The 23,218-nt window shown below is 36.5% G+C and overlaps 1 protein-coding gene across 4 annotated transcripts in view; it reads left to right on the top strand.

Moving 5' to 3' along the window:
* LOC149802036 (serine/threonine-protein kinase atr-like) overlaps positions 1-23,218 on the top strand; it is a 305,327-nt gene that overhangs the window by 96,095 nt on the left and 186,014 nt on the right. For all 4 annotated transcript variants that reach the window (XM_089956441.1, XM_089956438.1, XM_089956439.1 and 1 more), the window contains 3 exons: positions 4,690-4,851; positions 13,171-13,267; positions 18,417-18,491. In XM_089956441.1, the coding sequence (XP_089812567.1) occupies positions 4,690-4,851; positions 13,171-13,267; positions 18,417-18,491 (334 nt within the window). The remainder of the gene's footprint in view (positions 1-4,689; positions 4,852-13,170; positions 13,268-18,416; positions 18,492-23,218) is intronic.

Here is a 23,218-nt window from a genome sequence, read left to right as displayed (position 1 = left end):
AAGTGGAGTGTCTAACTTCACAGTTTGTTTGAACATGCTGGCTAATGTCGTATGCTGTGCAGCACAGGCCTTGTGAGATCCAGAAGTGTCATGCATATACTGTGCAGCACAGGCCTTGTGAGGTCCAGAAGTGTCATGCATATACTGTGCAGCACATGCATTGTGAGATCCAGAAGTGTCATGCATATACTGTGCAGCACATGCATTGTGAGATCCAGAAGTGTCATGCATATACTGTGCAGCACATGCATTGTGAGATCCAGAAGTGTCATGCATATACTGTGCAGCACATGCATTGTGAGATCCAGAAGTGTCATGCATATACTGTGCAGCACAGGCCTTGTGAGGTCCAGAAGTGTCATGCATATAATGTGCAGCACATGCATTGTGAGATCCAGAAGTGTCATGCATATACTGTGCAGCACATGCATTGTGAGGTCCAGAAGTGTCATGCATATACTGTGCAGCACATGCATTGTGAGATCCAGAAGTGTCATGCATATACTGTGCAGCACATGCATTGTGAGATCAGAAGTGTCATGCATATACTGTGCAGCACATGCATTGTGAGATCCAGAAGTGTCATGCATATACTGTGCAGCACATTCATTGTGAGATCCAGAAGTGTCATGCATATACTGTGCAGCACAGGCCTTGTGAGGTCCAGAAGTGTCATGCATGTAATGTGCAGCACAGGCCTTGTGAGGTCCAGAAGTGTCATGCATATACTGTGCAGCACATGCATTGTGAGATCCAGAAGTGTCATGCATATACTGTGCAGCACAGGCCTTGTAAAGACCAGAAGTGTCATGCATATACTGTGCAGCACATGCATTGTGAGATCCAGAAGTGTCATGCATATACTGTGCAGCACATGCATTGTGAGATCCAGAAGTGTCATGCATATACTGTGCAGCACAGGCCTTGTGAGGTCCAGAAGTGTCATGCATATACTGTGCAGCACATGCATTGTGAGATCCAGAAGTGTCATGCATATACTGTGCAGCACATGCATTGTGAGATCCAGAAGTGTCATGCATATACTGTGCAGCACATGCATTGTGAGATCCAGAAGTGTCATGCATATACTGTGCAGCACATGCATTGTGAGATCCAGAAGTGTCATGCATATACTGTGCAGCACAGGCCTTGTGAGGTCCAGAAGTGTCATGCATATACTGTGCAGCACAGGCCTTGTGAGGTCCAGAAGTGTCATGCATATACTGTGCAGCACATGCATTGTGAGATCCAGAAGTGTCATGCATATACTGTGCAGCACATGCATTGTGAGATCCAGAAGTGTCATGCATATACTGTGCAGCACAGGCCTTGTGAGGTCCAGAAGTGTCATGCATATACTGTGCAGCACATGCATTGTGAGGTCCAGAGGTATCCCGCATATACTGTGCAGCACAGGCCTTGTGAGAACCAGAAGTGTCATGCATATACTGTGCAGCACAGGCCTTGTGAGGTCCAGAAGTGTCATGCATATACTGTGCAGCACATGCATTGTGAGATCCAGAAGTGTCATGCATATACTGTGCAGCACATGCATTGTGAGATCCAGAAGTGTCAGGCATATACTGTGCAGCACATGCATTGTGAGATCCAGAAGTGTCATGCATATACTGTGCAGCACAGGCCTTGTGAGATCCAGAAGTGTCATGCATATACTGTGCAGCACAGGCCTTGTGAGGTCCAGAAGTGTCATGCATATACTGTGCAGCACAGGCCTTGTGAGGTCCAGAAGTGTCATGCATATACTGTGCAGCACATGCATTGTGAGATCCAGAAGTGTCATGCATATACTGTGCAGCACATGCATTGTGAGATCCAGAAGTGTCATGCATATACTGTGCAGCACATGCATTGTGAGATCCAGAAGTGTCATGCATATACTGTGCAGCACAGGCCTTGTGAGGTCCAGAAGTGTCATGCATATACTGTGCAGCACATGCATTGTGAGGTCCAGAAGTGTCATGCATATACTGTGCAGCACATGCATTGTGAGATCCAGAAGTGTCATGCATATACTGTGCAGCACAGGCCTTGTGAGGTCCAGAAGTGCCATGCATATACTGTGCAGCACATGCATTGTGAGATCCAGAAGTGTCATGCATATACTGTACAGCACAGGCCTTGTGAGGTCCAGAAGTGTCATGCATATACTGTGCAGCACATTCATTGTGAGATCCAGAAGTGTCATGCATATACTGTGCAGCACAGGCCTTGTGAGGTCCAGAAGTGTCATGCATATACTGTGCAGCACATGCATTGTGAGGTCCAGAAGTGTCATGCATATACTGTGCAGCACATGCATTGTGAGATCCAGAAGTGTCATGCATATACTGTGCAGCACAGGCCTTGTGAGGTCCAGAAGTGTCATGCATATACTGTGCAGCACATGCATTGTGAGATCCAGAAGTGTCATGCATATACTGTGCAGCACATGCATTGTGAGACCCAGAAGTGTCATGCATATACTGTGCAGCACAGGCCTTGTGAGGTCCAGAAGTGTCATGCATATACTGTGCAGCACATGCATTGTGAGATCCAGAAGTGTCACCAGATGTGATCGAGTCAACTGAAATTTTCAATTCCATTGACAAATACCCTGGTTCAATTTCTGACCGTTTCCAGTTTGTGATATTGTTTGCAATAACTACAGAACATCTTTCAAAACATCTTGCAATAACTGCAAAACATTTTTCCTTCATAGATGATGAATTTGAGCCAGGGATAATTAACCCATTACAGCTGGAAATTTCTCTATCACGTAGTAGTATCATATTTGACATTTTTTGCTATGTCAGTGACTTGTGTTTAATTGGAGAAATAATTACCTCACATTTATTGGTAGTCTTACATTTTATCCCTCCAATTTCACATGGTTTTCCCTTTTCCAAATATTCCTTATTACCTTCCATACAGAAAATAATGTGGTAAACTCATTTTATCCACATAGTAAATATACTGCTAATGTGATGATAATATACATGTTGTTGTTCAGATATAAACAGAGCTTCATAATTCATTAAGAAAAATAACACTAATGCTAGTAAAGTGCCTTTCATAAATTTAATTGTGTTGACTCATTGGATAAACAATCAAAAGGTGATCAATTTTTCATGAGCTGGTTTGAGTAAACACGATAAAAGTTAAAAAGTGATCTGTTTATCAGGATCTGGTTTAAGTAAACAATACAGCAAAACTGTTTTAAGCAGAGCTAATTGGTCATACTGGCTTTGCTTTTGCTTGACAGGTATTGTAATTGGCTGATACTTTGGTTGTTTAGCAACTGGCATTCTGTGATAGGTAATACACAGTATGTATGAATGAAACCTACTAAACATGACCTTTATACACAGGTGGTCTCTAGATGCAGGTGGTTGCTGTAGGAGGTTTGGTTTTATATATATGTACCTTATACATGTGCCCAAGTTGATGCACATACATTACTACCATACTTGTATACCTAGGTTGTTGTTCCTGTACATTTTGACTTATTCTTTTGTTGTTGTTCCTGTACATTTTGACTTATTCTTTTGTTGTTGTTCCTGTACATTTTGACTTATTCTTTTGTTGTTGTTCCTGTACATTTTGGTTTATTCCCTGGTTGATGTTTATGTACATTTTGTCTTATTCCTATGTTGATGTTCCTGTACATTTTGACTTATTCTTTTGTTGTTGTTCCTGTACATTTTGGTTTATTCCCTGGTTGATGTTTATGTACATTTTGTCTTATTCCTATGTTGATGTTCCTGTATATTGTGTATTATTCCCTGGTTGATGTTTCTGTACATTTTGTCTTATTCCTATGGTGTTGTTCCTGTACATTTTTTCTTATTCCCTGGTTGATTTTCCTGTACATTTGTCTTATTCCTATGTTGATGTTCCTGTACATTTTATCTTATTCCCTGGTTAATGTTTTTGTAGATTTTGTCTTATTCCTATGTTGTTGTTCCTGTAGATTTTGTCTTATTCCTATGTTGTTGTTCCTGTACATTTTGTCTTATTCCTATGTTGTTGTTCCTGTACATTTTGTCTTATTCCCTGGTTGATGTTTCTGTACATTTTTTTCCTGTACATTTTGTCTTATACCTAGGTTGTTGTTCCTGTACATTTTGGCTTATTCCTAGGATGATATTCCTGTACATTTTGGCTTATTCCTATGTTGTTGTTCCTGTACATTTTGTCTTATTCCCTGGTTGATGATTCTGTACATTTTGTCTTATTCCAATGTTGTTGTACCTGTACATTTTGGCTTATTCCTAGGTTGATGTTCCTGTAGATTTTGTCTTATACCTAGGTTGTTGTTCCTGTACATTTTATCTTATACCTAGGTTGTTGTTCCTGTACATTTTGGCTTATTCCTTGGTTGATGTTCCTGTACATTTTGTCTTATTTCTAGGTTGATGTTCCTGTACATTGTGTCTTATACCTAGGTTGTTGTTCCTGTACATTTTATCTTATACCTAGGTTGTTGTTCCTGTACATTTTGGCTTATTCCTTGGTTGATGTTCCTGTACATTTTGTCTTATTTGTAGGTTGATGTTCCTGTACATTTTGTCTTACACCTAGGTTGTTGTTCCTGTACATTTTGTTTTATACCTAGGTTGTTGTTCCTGTACATTTTGGCTTATTCCTAGGTTGATGTTCCTGTACATTATGGCTTATTTGTAATTGCAGTAAGATCATCCATTACTTGTTGGGATATCCAAGCAATGAAACATCTGATGGTGCTAACCAGTTAGTATTGGGAAAGCTCAGAGAGTTGTTCACAAGAGCACAGAATGATTGCAGTAAACATCTTCAGGAGACTGTGCTGCTCACAGTTGCACAGCTTGGAAGGTAAGGATGCATCTCTGGTTGATTTGGAGTGTTCCCACTGATTGGATCATCTTGACATGATCTTGTCCATGGGTCAGTCCATCCGCAGGATTGCATCTAGCATGCGTGATTGTTCAAATCCCCTCAGCTATAAGATTTCCCACAAGATTTTTAATCCTCTGTGGGCAAAATCACAATAAAAACGACTTGTGCACCTTTTTTTGTGCAGAATGCATTGTTTTATTATTTTGTTGGCTATAAAATTCCCAGTTGTCACTCAGCGAATATGTTGTTCTTGTATAGTTGTAAATACATCACATATTTCTGTGTGTCACATGCTAATTTCTGATTGGTTAATAAGAAAAATCAGAAGATCACATTTGATACAGAGGCTGGCTAGGTGGGACAATGTGTTAAATGGCAAAATCAGTTAAAACTTGGACACGTTTTCATTAATTTAGCAGTAACACTTCTAATAACAGTCAGGGTGCAGAAGTTTCTGTCAGTAGGCACCTTGACAGTGGACAAACACTTCCTCAGGCTAATCCCATATCAGATGATGCTAGTGATGATGTGCTTAAAGATGGCGGCACTGAAACCTAGGGTTCCCTTTACACTAAGAAAAAAACTACTCTTTCAATTCAGACCGGAAACAAAATCGACCATGGCTGGAAATGAATAAAAAAATGAGATGCTTTGCAGATGGTGTATAAAAACTGGCAAAAAAAATTCTTTCACACTTGGAAATGCTAATTTCAGGACATCAGCCCTTGACAGATGTGTTGAATTACCAGCTCACAACCAGGCAACTCAGGATTTGAAACTAACTACATGCATGACAGCTATCAGCAAGAAATCTGAATCCATTCTTCATGCTATGTCAGTTGCCTATTACTTGGCAAAGGAGAATATTGCTTCTCTAAAATATGACTGACAGTTAGATTTTCTTGACTTTCTGGTTGTTGGTGTTGACAACATGAGTTGAAGGAAATGCAACATAATTGTCAGGGGTTCTGTAAAGGAATTTTAGGTAAGTTTTTTTAATTTTATTTACATTATTTCTGTTGAAATTTAGATGGAAAAATGGTGTTTACTAACAAGCAACCAAAACATGAACAGTTAGGTTCCAATCAGGGCACATCTTGAGTGTGTTACTAAAAATAGTACCAAGCACCGTGATCAGCCAATGAAATTGCATTCGGTAGCTTGTCGTCATAACTCCCTATCAACGTTTAATGGTGGATAACTTTTTTTTTTTTTAATCAATCTTAATTATTGGTACCTGTTTCTTTTGTTGCGAAATTCTTTCCTGTCTAGACAGGTCAGATTTCATTATCACTGTAACGGGTTATCGTGTGCTTAGTTAGCATCAGTGGCCATGGTTATGCCATACCAAACCGCTGACTGTGAGTGAGGATTCAGCAATCAAAATTGAACCAAAACTGCAGGAAGAAGTCATCTAGAAGAAAGGGTTCTCAACAGACTCATGATGATTTCAGTTGAAAGACCTCCTCTGAGGGACTTCAACTTTAACAAGGCATTGGTAGAGTGGAGGATGAGGAAGGACAGGAGGCTTTCTGGGAAATAGTGATCATATTTGCAGAATAATGCAGTCACAGTTACAGTCTGGATGCAGATGTATGTATGTTTCAGTTAAGAGTTGACTGCTATAGAAACTGTGTCTATACTTTCCCTAATTCATTTTGAGCTTTTCCTTACAAATTGTGCGCTCTTCAGATCTTTCTTAGTATGGATTTGTAACCAATCAGAATTGAGCATTTGACACGCAGGATGTACATGACACCTTTTTAAGATTGGCCAGAGGAGTGACACTATTTGCAGTCTATGGTTTGATTCTTTAATGGTTAGTGTGTAGATAGAATGTTATTACAAAACATAAGACATTGATTTCAGTTTTAAGTGTTATACTATAATATACAGAAGACATGATATGCATTTAATGCACTTGTTGTACTTGCTATTGCTCTTTTTGAATACATTGAGGTTTTTTTTACACCATACTAGAAGGCCTCCCTTATGGCTACTTTGCCCCCCCCCCTTTTTTTCCTTCAGGTTCAGTGGGGGCAAGTACGCACATTTATCAAATCCTAGATGCAACCCTGTATCCATCACAAGAATTTTGTTAGCAAAGTTGCATTCCTTGTAACGAATGAAATTTGGCTTGCATATTTTTGAATGCATGTATAGATGCCCATATTAGATTTTCAAGCTATTACAGCAAATTTTACTGACTTATCTTTTAGTTGGATGTTATTATGTTATGGTTCTGTTATGTGTCCGTCAGTCCAGTAACATATTCTTATCTGGCCCATTAGTTTTGCAAGTCGTGGAGTTTGATGAAACTTTAACCAGGTATATCTGATAAGTTGATGGTGTGTCATATACAGTAGTCAGGTCCCCAGGTGCAAGATCATGCTAGTGGCCTGAATCCATGTCAGGGCTGTAATACTTGAAATGCTGTGGACAACGTTTTTTGCTATCCAAATGAAACCAAAGCCAAATGTAGATAGTAAATTACGGATACAAGATGTACATGCCACTTGATCATTTTCATGTAATGAATTCAATATCGGATAACATTTAATAAGACACCTGTTGTCAGACATTTGTAAAGTTTGTACCAATATTAAACCGGTCTTGAGTATTAATTAACACAAAGAGGATGTTTATCTCATTCATCAAGGACAGCTTTATCATCCCCACTACTTGATAATCCCAGACACTGCTTGCAGAAACGACGTTCTATTTTATCAATGCATTCTGAACATTATGACCCCATATATCCTAACTGTCAGTTTTGTTTGGATGACACAAAACATTGGTGATATTAGAATGTTTTTGGGGTGAATCTCATAAAGAGTAAAAGATCATACATATCATAATTGGCCTTGGACAGTAAAACAATTTGAAAAACGTATACACTATAAGCAATGAAAGCCTGTCTTAAATATTGAAAATTATTTATGTATATAATTAACTTTTCCTGTTGGAACAGCATTTTTCTGATTTGGATGCTCTAGTTGTGATACTGAGATGTACAGAACTATACTGAGATGTTGAGAATTGATACTGATATACAAAATTGATACTGAGATGATACAAACTTGATACTGAGCTGTACAGAATTGATATGGAGATGTTCAAAATTGATACTGAGATGTACAGAATTGATATGGAGATGTTCAGAATTGATACTGAGATGTACAGAATTGATATGGAGATGTTCAGAATTGATACTGAGATGTACAGAATTGATATGGAGATGTTCAGAATTGATACTGAGATGTACAGAATTGATACTAATATAAAAAATTGATACTGAGTGTACAGAATTGGTACTGAGATATACAAAATTGATACTGAGATAATACAAACTTGATACCGAGATAATACAAACTTGATACCGAGATGTACAGAATTGATCTGGAGATGTTCAAAATTGATACTGAGATGTACAGAATTGATACTGATAAACAAAATGTATATTGAAATAAACAAAATTGATACTGAGATGTACAAAATTGATACTGATATACAAAATTGATAATGAGATGTACAGAATTGATACTGCTATACAAAATTGATACTGAGATAATACAAACTTGATACCAAGATATACAGAATTGATCTGGAGATGTTGAAAATTGATACTGAGATGTACAAAATTGATACTGAGATGTACAAAATTGATACTGATACACAAAATGTATACAGAAATATACAAAATTGATACTGAGATGTACAGAATTGATATGGATATGTACAAAATTGATACTGATATACAAAATTGATACAGATATGTACAAAATTGATACTGATATACAAAATTTATACTGAAATGTACAGAACTGATACTGAGATGTACAAAATTGATACCAAGATGTACAAAATTGATATACTGATATGCAAAATTGATACTGATATGTACAGAATTGATACTGCTATACATAATTGATTCTGAGATGTATACAATTGATATGGAGATATACAAAATTGATACTGATATGTTCAAAATTGTACAGAATTGATACTGAGATGTACAGAATTGATACTTAGATATACAAAATTGATATTGAGATACACATAATTGATGCAGAGATGTACAGAACTGATCTGGAGATGTACAAAATTGATACTGAGATGTACAAAACTGATACAGAAATGTACAGAATTGATATGGAGATGTACAAAATTGATATGGAAATGTACAAAATTGATTCACAATACTTTGTATTACAACTTAAGCATTAATTTTACAAGTGGGAAGTACAGGAGACTTGTTAAGTAACCTCTTATTAGATATAGATGTAGATGTATGTTACTTTTCTAGTTCAGCAGTTGCAGTTAAAGGTTGCACCGTGAAAACCTATCTAGTTAAATCTTTTCATTGATCATTTTTAGAGTTCATGTTTGCAGTTGATTTTGATGTATTGTTCATAAATATAGTGTTAATTGAATATTCTGTTTTAATTAGTACAGTGTTACTTTAGGTCTGGATCTGCAAAAATTATTCATCGAGACTGAAACTATTGCTAATAAAGATTGTTGCCATAAGACTACCTTTAAAAAATCTTGTGATGGATGGATAGGTGGAATCAAGTTGTTTTAGATTTTGAGATATAGTGTTGTTTGGCCTGGTATAATGAGAATTCCCAGACAATGACATAAAACATCATTCATTTCGAGCTGTAACATTTTTTGGGGTCAGAGCTATTTTGATGAGTTGGACACAGACCACATAAATAGGCTTAAATACAGATCTGTGCTAAGTATGTGTTTGTGATTGAAAAGCAATGCTGATCTTGATGTCCAGTTATAAAAATGTTTATATTTTGGGGCAGGGAACAATTTAACTTAATTTGTTATTATGAGTAGGATGAAAATAGAAGTCACAATATGTTGTAGTTGCTTTTCTTTAATATAGCTTAGAAGTAGTAAGGATGATAAATCTGGATAATATCCTCCAAAAATATTGGCTCCTGTCAGGCTCCTGTCAGGCACTTTTTTATCAGTGAAAAACACAAAATACACATTTTATTTTAGTGCACATCTCTCCACATCTTTGTGGATGCTAGCAATGGCTAGAGTGACCAATGATGATAAAACATTCAGTTAGCAATTACAGTGGAACCCCGCTACAACGCGATGATCGGGGTCCATAAAATCGGATCGCGTTAAAAGCGGGGTCGCGTTAATGCGGGGTTTTACAATATTTAACTTTTTTTCCGAGAACATATACGTGTATACATGTGCAGTGATCAAAAGTCGGCTTATCATCAGATGAATATTAACTGGAATGCATTAATTAAGATATATTCAAAATAATCGATGGCTAATATATTTATAGGTTATTACTGTTCATTAAAAACATTTACTAATTTTTATTTGTTTGAACGATAATACAGATTGACCGATAATACCAGACTATCGCTATATCATGAAAAGTGTATCAACACCGTATGCTACCGTGCCGTCGTGGCATGCAGTTCATCCATAATGGATGTAATTTCATTGAAAATCGTACAGATTTAAAATATTCAATAATTTTGTAATAGTCTGAATTCGTCGTGTAAAATATAGGATGAACAAAATATTGAAACCATTTACTTGCCGTCTGATATTGTACGGTCATTGCATGCAGCTATTCCCGGGTCTACATACGGTGTCTGTATTGGATATTATTTACTTTCAACTGTTTGTTGTTTGATCACACCGCCAAGCACAGCACACATGTTGGCGGCTTTCGTCCTTTGATGTTTATTAAATTGTGCGACTCTTGTATCAACCACAGCTTTGTCTGCTGCTTGGCTGTGATTGGAGTTAAATAAGAAGCCCATGTCGGCTATTGTTTGAGCAACGACTGTATACAGATTTCATGGAAGACAATCACAAAGACGATTTACTGGCTTTACTCATGGATCCGTAATAAGTAACACTTCCGATAATGTTTACTTCGGCTTAACAATTCAAAAACCTAATGAAACCAGTTTTCTCTTCTAGAGTAGAATATGGAGCTTCACCACAACCTGTTCAAATTGATAAATTTCAGAAGCCAAGCGTTGTACACACTATTTCTCGTACGTTATATATATCGTATTATTTTAGAATTCATACACGATCACTTCTCCAAAATCACTTAAAGAACCTGGATAAATTGTTAAGTTCTGATCGTTTATTATTAAAAGTCATACGCGAATTCTAAATTATAATAAACGTTTTACACACTATTTCTCGTACGTTAAACAAATATTTTCACAGTCCGATAAAAATACACGTAAATGAATTTAAATTTCAGGAACCATGCCACGATCATATTATTTTAAAAGTCACAACTAATCTCATGCCCAAAATGAAGTTAATTTCTTGTTTTGTTTTTTTTACTTTTCTCCAAATTTTTTTTTTTCATGTGTGAATGAATATACGAAATTTCGGGAGCCATGCTACGACCGCGTTATATCCGAATTCGCGTTATGGCGGGGCGCGTTATAGCGGGGTTCCACTGTAATTTCCATTTGAAAATAAATGATCTGGCTGTTGAAACATTCCAGGTTTGTAGTAATCTGCCAAGATGCATTATAGAGTCACTGTTGGCTGTTGTGTAGGATATTTTAAGGTTGAACTATTGAAAAAAAAAAAACAAAATCTCATGGCTGAAAAACATTAAGAAATATACAGTTTAAAATTTAATAAGTAAATTATTAGTTTGAAATGAAATATATCAGATATGTTGGAATTATTTTTGCAAAAAATCTGTGGAAGTTATAAATTACCATTGTCATGACAAGGTATTTCTATGTCATAGGATCAAGTTATAAATTACCATTGTCATAACAAGGTATTTCCATGTCATAGGATCAAGATGATGTCTTTCATGTCAGGGAGACATGGTAGCACTGATTCCTAATCCAAGGGTTGTGGTTTTATTACCTGCCTGGACTAGACTGGATTGGCTTTCTCAGTGTGTTCTTGGGATGGGCACTTAGCTCATAATTTACTAGCATGTTATAGCCCATAATGTGGTAAAAGTGTCATTAAAACCACAAAAACAAAACAAACTTGTATGTCAACAAGGCAGGTTAGCTGCTGATATTTGATTGATTCCAGTGTATTTACACAGTTATGTAGACTTGATGACAGGTTGATATGTGTGTTGTCTTAATGTCTTGTTGACACAATATCATGATTTAAATATGTAAATTTGTCTCCATATCTGTGTCATTATGTTAACACATTGAAGTAGGTAACTTGTATCGTTGATGTAAACTTAACATGACAATGGTAGTCTATTACTTCCAATTGAAAGCTTGTAAACACTAAACTTAATGTGACAACGGCAGTCTATTGCTTCTAATTGACAGCTTGTAAACACTAAACTTAACAATGGCAGTCTATTACTTCCAACTGAAAGCTTGTAAACACTAAACTTAACGTGACAACAGCAGTCTATTGCTTCTAATTGACAGCTTGTAAACACTAAACTTAACGTGACAACGGCAGTCTATTGCTTCTAATTGACAGCTTGTAAACACTAAACTTAACGTGACAATGGCAGTCTATTGCTTCTAATTGACAGCTTGTAAACACTAAACTTAACGTGACAATGGCAGTCTATTGCTTCCAATTGAAAGCTTGTAAACACTAAACTTAACGTGACAACGGCAGTCTATTACTTCCAATTGAAAACTTGTAAACACTAAACTTAACGTGACAATGGCAGTCTATTACTTCCAATTGAAAGCTTGTAAACACTAAACTTAACGTGACAATGGCAGTCTATTACTTCCAACTGAAAGCTTGTAAACACTAAACTTAACGTGACAAGGGCAGTCTATTACTTCCAATTGAAAGCTTGTAAACACTAAACTTAACGTGACAAGGGCAGTCTATTACTTCCAATTGAAAGCTTGTAAACACTAAACTTAACGTGACAACGGCAGTCTATTACTTCCAATTGACAGCTTGTAAACACTAAACTTAACGTGACAATGGCAGTCTATTACTTCTAATTGACAGCTTGTAAACACTAAACTTAAATGAGAACACTATCCATAATGTAGAATTCCATAATGGAGCTATTTTCAAGAGAACAAGGTATTCAACAAATTGTTTTTTATGCTTTATCATCAGTAATTTTCTTTGTTCTTTTGGAATTTCTGGTTCCTCAAAGTAAGACAGGTATAATGTTTCTTTCAAAACCCTATGAAATGTTTGTTGTAATTAACCAATTGATATTATTAGAAAAAATAGTAATTATCCATAAACGTAGCCATAGATATACAAATAAAATGTTTTTGTGTACTATACATGCTTATTTTGTAGAGTGGCAGAGGGTGACTTGCTGATTGTAATAATCATTCACCTGCTTGAAAGTTTACTGTCGCACATTCCACTTGTTGCTGCAGTGGCCTATGAACAGGTAATATGATTTCCTTTATTTCACTCACTCAGACAGACAGATACACCTGTGTAAACCCCAATCTGGTATCACACTGTTTGTCAGCAGATTAGGTTTTTGTATGCTGCAACTTTTAGTAATGATTGTAAGCAGTGTAGACCCTGATATGCTAGTACAATGTACTAATAATTTTAAGCAATGTAGACCCTGATATGCCAGTACACTGTACTTATAATTTTAAACAATGTAGACCCTGATATGCTAGTACAGTATACTAATAATTTTAAACATTGTAGACCCTGATATGCTAGCACACTGTGCTAATAATTTTAAACATTGTAGACCCTGATGTGCCAGTACAGTGTACTAATAATTTTAAACATTGTAGACCCTGATATGCCAGTACAGTGTGCTAATAATTTTAAACATTGTAGACCCTGATATGCCAGTACAGTGTGCTAATAATTTTAAACATTGTAGACCCTAATATGCCAGTACAGTGCTAATAATTTTAAACATTGTAGACCCTGATATGCCAGTACAGTGTGCTAATAATTTTAAACATTGTAGACCCTAATATGCCAGTACAGTGTGCTAATAGTTTTAAACATTGCAGACCCTGATATGCCAGTACAGTGTGCTAATAATTTTAAACATTGTAGACCCTGATATGCTACCACATTGTACTAATAATTTTCAACATTGCAGACCTTGATATTCTAGTACAATATACTAATAAGTTTAAATAATAGACCCTGATATGCCAATACAGTGTACTTATAATTTTAAACAATGTAGACCCTGAATCAGTACATTATCAGTTCAGCTGTGTGATGTTGCTATTCACATAAAATGCTGTTTTACTATAATTCAACAGCAGGTTATGGTATGTCACATTATAATGCTATTTTTTCTCTATTTCATCCATCGGGTATTTCCTGTCACATTAAGATGCTATTTTACTGTTTAATCTATTGGCTATTTCCTGTCACATTAAGATGCTATTTTACTGTTTAATCTATTGGCTATTTCCTGTCACATTAAGATGCTGTTTTACTGTTTAATCTATTAGGGAATTTCCTGTCACGTATGGTGTTGTTTTACTCTGCTTCATGCATGTTACATTGAGATGCTGTTTTATGCTATTTTTTCTGTAGCATATTGCATATCATATTAAAATGCTGGTTTACACTGTTTCAAATGTAGGGTATTGCATGTAATTTTAAAATGCAGTTTTACTCAGTTTCAGCTGCAGGGTATTGTACATCACATCGAGATGCTATTTTTCTTTTTTGAATACATTACCCAATTATAATATCTTAGAACTACCACTGCATCGTAAATCCAGCCCTCCCAGATACTATTTTTAGCTCAAGGGAGCTAAAAGTTGTCTGCCGACTCATTGGTGGTCAGGCAGAGTGATCTCCCATTATATATATATATATATATATATATATATATATATATAAGATTTGGCAGCAAGGTGTAAGGATATGTTATTACCTCCGCTTGTGCCAAGAAGCACGCACTCGTCACAAGAGACCTCGCACAGCCAAAACCACATGGAAGATATGTCACTTCAGGTTGGAGTTTTTTCACTTCTAAGGAAACAATACTCCATCTTTATTTCTCTCATGACAAAGTTCTGCCTATTCAAATTAATTTCACTTTGTCATCTTCACACATTGGGTACTTGCACATGTAGCCTACGCAACTTCACTGTCTGTTCGCGTTATACTTAATTTTACATGCAAGTATCTGGTGCTCATATAACTCCTATATATGTGTAATTTCTTTACCAAGGTCTTCATAGCATCCAGGCACCATTTTAATGTAATTACTTGTTTGGGTGATCTCTGGGCATTTTTTCCTTGCAAGTATTGCCTCATAATGGATTTTGTCGCACTTACCGGGTATATCTTGATAACTGTGACTTTATTCCATTCTTTGTGAATATTGTTTTTGTGTAATGTAGATACTGTTACATTCTGTATTTATTCTGTTCTAGTCAGACAAGTACAGTTCAACGGCTCTATACATGGTTCATTCAGTCATCTCCTGTACATGCATGTTTATATAGGCAACCCTTGAGTCATGTTTATTTGCATAACTTTATATCATGTTAATCAAACACTTAGTCGCACTCATGTGTAGCCCATGTCTTCATAGTTAGATTCAGGCTACATTATTTACGTGCGTGCATGTCTTTATGCTCTGAAGAACCCCTTGTATATGTATGATTCCATTCTTTTTGTATATCAAGGCGAGTTCTTTTGCCATGGTATTTTTAGCCTTGGAATACCATGCTTCAATGATTCTACCTGTGTAGGCCATCCTTGATCTCCCTGCAGGTAAGCATGGTTGTTAAAATCATCTGCTAGCAATTTTTTCCAGGTAACCATTATTTGTATAGCACCCACAAACAGGTGGTATTGTCACACAGTATGCAACATCTGCAGGCACAAAGGTTTGTAAACATGTGATATTGTCATTACAGATCACTTGTACGCTTCCTTACCTTATTAGACATTAAGTTCTGGGTCACCATCTTAATGAATTAGCTCAGCACCAACATTGCATTCTAGAACAGGTGCAGGGCTACAGCTTTATCCAGTTTGCTCTATTTTGTCTTACAGATTAGAACTATGGGCAAAGCCCAAACAACATACAGCTCAGACCAAAGGTGTCAATAGTCTGCATGCTGATTTCTTCAGCAGTGTGAACCTTTATGGGAGCAAGGGAGATAATTCAACTTACCCATTAAACTTGAAGCACCGGACATTGATACGCTTGGAAATAGCCCCACCACCCAAGTCACCACCACAGGCCTCGTCTTTTTTAGAAATCCCCCTTATCTTGCCTCCTTTGGGTCTGACATGATTCCTCCTACAGAATGGGACAAAGTTAACAAACAGTCAAGTTCCCTCTCATTCAGCAGACATACAGGTTACATGGATCAAGTATACAATAACCCATCCCAACTGATAATCCTAATGACATCTTCCTCACTCTGATGGCCTATTTCCATTGTGACCGGCCTAGGCCATATACTAGGGATCAGAAAGGGCCAATCATCAATATTATGGGCTCAATCAATAACAGCCAGAGTACATCGAACATGACTTATACAGATGGACCAGTTTAACTTATTTGGTATGACACTATGAGTAGATCCTCATGCCTCAACAGATGTCATCTTGCAATTTCTCTACACTCTGCCACGAGAATAGCCTTTTTATTCAGCAATTTTCTTGAAGTAGTGGTTTCTAATTTAGGGCATTCTATGTGTTTAGTGAGCAATAGACCACATCACTCTTCACCATATAAGTCTTATAAGTGTATTACATAGACTCTTGCCCTATCCAAACAATGGGATGATGTTGATTGTTCTGCCAGTATCATCGATTCTATCCTACACAAGGGCACGAAAAGTTTCTGCCTTCTGACTTCCATTGAGGTGTTTCCACTCCTGGAGCTATGTCCTCTTCTAGCTCTCTCATCAACATACACCAGTGCTCCAGGATCTATTGATCTTACAATGAACGGATGGTTCTGACTTGGTTATGTTCACAGTTGTCACAGAGTTATTGACTTTCTGGCCCACCTTTATCATCAGTTTGTCAGTTTATCATCAGTTTGTCAGTGGTTCTACATTTACACTCCCTCCAGCCAATCATTTGGTACCCCGGCATTGACAATAATCCAGCTGCATTGGGGAAAACATGGCCACACTCCGTATGCATGGATTGGATGGCCTTTGTTGATGCTTTTGATTTAGTGCACAATATTGTTAACGTAATTTGCTGTGGGACTTTTATTTCCCTGGGTTATCTTCAAACTGAAGTAATATACATCATCTTAAAACTCCACACAGAATACCTAAGGCATACATGGAGTCAATCTCAAACTAAGAGCACAACCTCAGTCCTCTACCACTCTGCTTAACCTCCCGATGGATGAGTATGCTAAGAAACCATCAAGGAGACATGTTTCCCTCCCTCAGCAACCACATTGTCGATACAGGGATAGTATGGAGATTCGGCAAAAGGAACTAAATTAAATCAAGACAATATATTAGCTCAGAATATCTCCTATAGGGAAATAACCCTGGTTCAATGAACTTTCTTAAAACACATTTTGGCTAATGAGGTTAGGGCAGTGGCCACCAGCCTAGCATTCTAACGGAACTGTTCTCTAATCATCATCATTCAGGATGTGGGATCGAGATCAGAGTCCACATTTTGTAGCTTTATATCCGAGATTTGTCATCCCAAAGGGTCCAATTCGATCTGGTAGGACCTATATACGCAGCTCAACAGGTCACATTTCCAGGTCTATAGACAGCTTCTTAAGACGCAGCTTCATGGCTTCCGCTGGAATTGTGTGGGGAATTTTTTTTCCTTTTTGAAGCCACACCCCGACAGATGGAGTCTCCTCCTGTCTGGCTACTTGGAAGCAGTCTCTCAAACCTTAGGGGATCAGAGATTGTACCTCCAGGTTAAGAGGCTGTTCATCTCTCCACCTCTTACTTATTCTCCTAAGGTTTTTTTGATTGGATAATGTATTCGAAGAAGAAACCAATTTTTTTTATAGTAAAATATGTTTCTTCGAAAATACTTACCCAATCATAATACACATACACCCTCCCTGCCTCCCTGCAGTTACAGCCATAGTGAGCATGCCTTCCACTCCAGTAATAACTAACGTATCCTTAAGCCTTGCCACCAGGGCTTATATGTAAGGGGAGATAACTCAGCCCAACCACCGATGGAATTGCACACAACTTTTAGCTCCCTTGAGCTAAAAATAGTATCTGATAGGGCTGGATTTGTGAGTTAGTGGTAGTTCTCCTAAGGTATTATGATTGGGTAAAGTATTTTCAAAGAAACATATTTTACTTTAAAAAATTGGTTATTCTATTTTCTCTGTAGGGTATTGCATGTCACATTAAGGTACTGTTTTACTCTGTTTCATCTATAGGATATTTCCTGTCACATTAAGGTACTGTTTTTCTCTGTTTCATCTGTTGGGTAGTGCATGTCACATTAAGGTACTGTTTTAGTCTGTTTCATCTGTAGGGTAGTGCATGTCACATTAAGGTACTGTTTTACTCTGTTTCATCTGTAGGGTATTGTATGTCATATTAAAATGGTGTTTTACTCTATTTCAGTTGCAAGGTATTGCTCGTCACAAGAAGTGTAAGACTCAGAATCTGTTTGTCAACTCCAGGCAGGCGATTTGTAAGGTTAGAAATAGTGTTTGCTACATGCATTTGAATGTATTGATTTATGCTATCCCAGCATAGCAATTGAGTGAAGCTGTTCCTTGACTGACATCATACAATCCACAAGATGAAGGTCTGTAATAATATTATCAAATTTCTATCTTACAGATTTTTCATCCCAGAAGGGCTCAGTTTGACCAGGTGGCACTTATATTGGCAGCAGTGCAACAGGGCACCCTCCAGATCACTTAGCAGCTTTGTAACAGCATGGGTTATACATTTAGGATTTGTGGGAGCAAACTTTTTTTCTTAAGACTTCATAAGACATGAAACTGCTTTGCATAAACCAGGGGAAAGGGCTAAAAGCGGATTTAACTTCCTTTATCTCTAAACTATTCTCAAAATGTATTATGATAGGGTTATGCATTTTTAGAAGCCATCATGTTTTGGAGTAAAGTATATTTCTTTTGTAATACTTGCCAAATATAATAGGGACAGGAACATTGTTGATTAGAATATTTAAAACATTACTTTAGTTGTTGTGCTATTATGTAGCAAACTTTTACAAGTCCGCATTGAAAGTAAATTTTTCACTTAGTAAGTGTGCTTATTGTCATGTCTTTTGAGCATAGTAAATTCCTAGCTTTCTGTTGGATATTGAAAATGGAAGTCTAGGCCATTTTTCTTCAAAAAACTGATAGGCCATTATATGGAAAAACTGAACATGTTTTATAATATGAGATGTCAAAATTTTAGAAAAGTCAGCCATGTACCGGCTGGTCCTAATGATTGGTTACCCATGTACCCATCAAAGGGAAATTATATTAAATGTGAATGTGAATTGCATGTTGTACATTCACCCATGCCACCAACCCCCAAAGAGGGATAAGCATAATTATTAGTAATATAAGTGGCAAAAATGTACAGTCTGAGATAAAAAGAGTGATCTGTATGTTACATGCCATAATTACAGAAAACAGGAAAAATGTACATTTATTTCTGCTAATTACCTGGATCTGCATTTACTTAAAATTCTTGTCACAAATTGGCTAAATCAATGTGGATTAGTAGGAGAATGTAGACAAAAAACAAAATGATAAAATATTTATATACAACATTCACTTTAAGTAGTCTACTTCACACTTTTAACTTTAGCTGAAAAGGCGTAAAGTCAAGTCCATAAATTCTGAATACTGTATTATACAGTGAAACCTGTTTTGAGAGACTGCCCCTTCTGTCAGCATAAAACAGTCTCTCAAGACAGGTGGTCTCTCATAGCAGGTTTTTACAAAAAGACCAGGTTCCAAGGTTGAGTTTCAGAACATTCTATTCTTTATTAAAAGTTTGTATTGTATGCATTTATATAGCAATAAAGATTTGCAGTGTGAACCCGCTATAACACGGTAGTTGGGAGCCATAAAACCTGACCGTGTTATATACCGAGCTGTGTTATATGCAACCAACTCAGTTAGCTGAAGAAAATGTACCCCCACAAAAAAAAAAATTGTGTGAGGTGGGTGGGGGAAATAAATGAAGATGGTAAAATACGTGCTTCGTCGGCACAATTACCATCTTAAATTGATGCATATTAAATGTATATTAAATGAGAAATACACATGTAGTGAAAACAGAAAAGACATAATATAATAGTTTACTTTATTTAGAGAACCATGAATTGGTACATATACGTGAATCCTTTTTATATATAAATGTCTAATGTATAGCATGACTAGAGTATCAACACCGTGTACCCACCTGCGAACCTCATCATATACATTGAATCCACAATACAAGTGATTCCATCGAAAATATGCACACACAGCTTTAAAATATTCATTAATTTTGTAACATGTCATATTGGTCTGAATTCAGTGGAAAAATGTAACACAATCACGTAATTAATGACGAAACACATTTACTTTAAAGTACGTTCCAAGTTGGTAAAAGTTAGTTTGCGTTTTAAGCCGCCATTGGTAGCATTCGTAGGCATAAACTTTTTCCCTACAAAAAGGAAACTTTCACGGCACAGTTCATGTGTTCTGGTCACGTTGGGAAATGCAAAAATCCATCAGATTCCATCACTTTTATTTAAGTTTGGTACTGACTTCCTTTGAAGAAAAGTTCATTGCTGTTGTTGAAAGATTGTAGTCGGCTTTCTTTGACGAAGGGTGCATGCGCTATTGAAGTCACTGCTAAAGGACAGCTTTGGAGAACCAAACGAATGCCCATTTCTTATTGTGGTGGCAACATCAAATAATTGTATTGATGATTGAGACAGGTATTTTTTTCCATTTGCTGAGTACGTTTTCATAACAGTCTGTGCTTGAAAGGTAATCTGCAAACTATTTTATCTGGGTACATTTTTAAAAAGGAATTGGCCGTCGTTTAGACTATTCTAGTTACTGTCCTTCCATGCCTACTGAATAAACCAATAACTAAGATGTATTCTTTCTTTTTTTACATTTGTGGTAGCAGCGTGATGCTGCCTTCCACGCGTGCATCTGAAAATTAACAAAGGGTCAACGGACCATAGAGATGCAGGTGTTCTGATGACAGGGATTATTACAGAAAACATGGGTTTTCTGAAGGATTTAATTCTGAGTGAAAAGAAGAGGAATTTTACTTACCATCCACATACAAATGTCAGTCTTTGTAAATATATTAATTACTAGCGAGCAGCCGAAAATTCGATGAAAGATAGATTATGAGACAATGCCTCGTCCGGTTGATCTCCATTACCAGAAATGTCAGCAACAAAAAAGTGGATATTTCAGAACATATAGAACTCATGCTAGATGTCAAGATAAGCGGATTATGATATAACAATGCACTGTTTAGATAGTTTGTCAGTATGGACAAAAAGTTTGTTTATGTAACAGTAGATAAATTTCAGTGCATTTTATATCCAGTTTGTGGCTTTCTTTCATGGGGCCTCTGAATTTCTGCACTCCAAACCAATGGTTGTTTAAAAAAATGTAAACAGCCAACAATGTCGCCAATAAATAAAAAAGCCACATTGTATGGTTTGCAGCCAGTAAGGAAAAACAATCCAAGTTTGCGACATTGGTGAAGACCTACGTGATCCCAGAATAAACTTTTTATGCGTTTTTTCTTCTTACTGTTAAGAAGAAAAATACTTTTTCATGTATGAGAAAAATGCATATAAAATTTTAGGAGCCAAGCCACGATTGTCCTGTATTATTCATTCGCAATCTCTTCCCCAAAATGATAAGCAACTTTTTATGTTTTTTTCTTCGTACTTTTTAAGATTTTTTTATATCCAAATTCGCATTATAACGGAGTGCGCTATAGCGGGGTCACATTGTACTTCTATCATTGAACATGAAATCACATTTACATTTGAAGATCACATACACATGTATTAGCATATGAAATTGTTTCTGATTTACTCATTCTTTATAACACCCAAAATTTGTTTTACCAATGTTTAAACTGCTATTTTGCAAGTGGTCTGCCTTTTTTACTTCTTTACAATAATTTCTTTCTCCAGCATTAAAATTTGTCTCATTTTAGCTGGAGATTCTTCCATTGTTATTAATGTACTAGCTGTTAATATCATTAGTGCTCAGTTGTAAAAACAATTGTAAAGACAGTTTTAACTAGGCTTTTGGGAAAAAACGAAAAATTTATACATGTGCATTGCATATCTAACAATTAATGAAATAAAAAGAAAGAGTTATCTCATCCAGAAATTTACTAAGTGACAAAAGTCAATGAAGACACACAAGGATGAACTCTATAAACAAAGTGTGTAACCCAGTCACAACAACTTGAATAAATGTCGGCATTCTGACTGTGATGTAATTATTGTAACATCAGGAACCCCTCCCCCAAAAGACAAATACCCCCCCAAATCACACACTTGTTTAGTAGACAAAGACCTTATTCACCCCCAAGCTATACAGATTAACACTAGAGACAAGCAGTATACGTGACCACTACCTTAATTTCGGCACTACAATAGCAATTCACGACATGTATATTAGCCTTGTTTACAGACTATACCATCTGACACTATATAGAAACCAGTAGCCAGAATCCTTTTGGGGTTTTTGTATGTTTTTTTTTTTTGTTGTTGTTCTTTTCATGCATGTTTTTGATCAGAACAATCTTTAGTATTCAAGTGATCATTGTTACAAATGATTATATAAAAATCATTTGCGTCTGTCTCTGTTTTTGCGATATGGTCGTTCATTGAGCTGGATTCTGGGTCATACTTGTAGCTACAATAAGCCCGGGAATGAGGCTATGTGTATTCTATAGGTACTTTAGTCTGGTTTACAATAAAATATTAAACACTATAAGGATACCTACAAAATTTCAGATACCCATAGCCAGCTCTGTTTTAATATGTTTTTGCAATGTGGTCATTCATAGCAGTGTTGAAATGCATATTTTGCCAAGACATCATGGTCACTGGTCGCATTCAGCAGGTGGTCGCTCAAGACAGAGCATTTATATAATAAAATTGATTCATGCATTACAGTTGTGGTCAGAAATGACAAGTGGTCGCTCATAACAGTTTTTACTGTATTATTTAGAAGTTTGCTTTCAAAATTTGTTAAGCTTTATTGATTTGTCCTTTTCCTGATGCAACGTGTTCTTCATTTTAACAAAATCTTACTTCTTTAACATTTTTCAGTCTTAAACATCCCCTGTCTCACTTGATAATATTTGGCACCATGTTTTTTTCAATATAGACTGGTCCTCTACATAAGTGTTGTTCA

The sequence above is a fragment of the Sinohyriopsis cumingii genome, chromosome 4 (assembly GCF_028554795.1).
Source record: "Sinohyriopsis cumingii isolate HCF-2022 chromosome 4, ASM2855479v2, whole genome shotgun sequence".
NCBI classification, from domain to species: domain Eukaryota; kingdom Metazoa; phylum Mollusca; class Bivalvia; order Unionida; family Unionidae; genus Sinohyriopsis; species Sinohyriopsis cumingii.
This window is presented reverse-complemented; position numbering and strand designations above follow the sequence as displayed.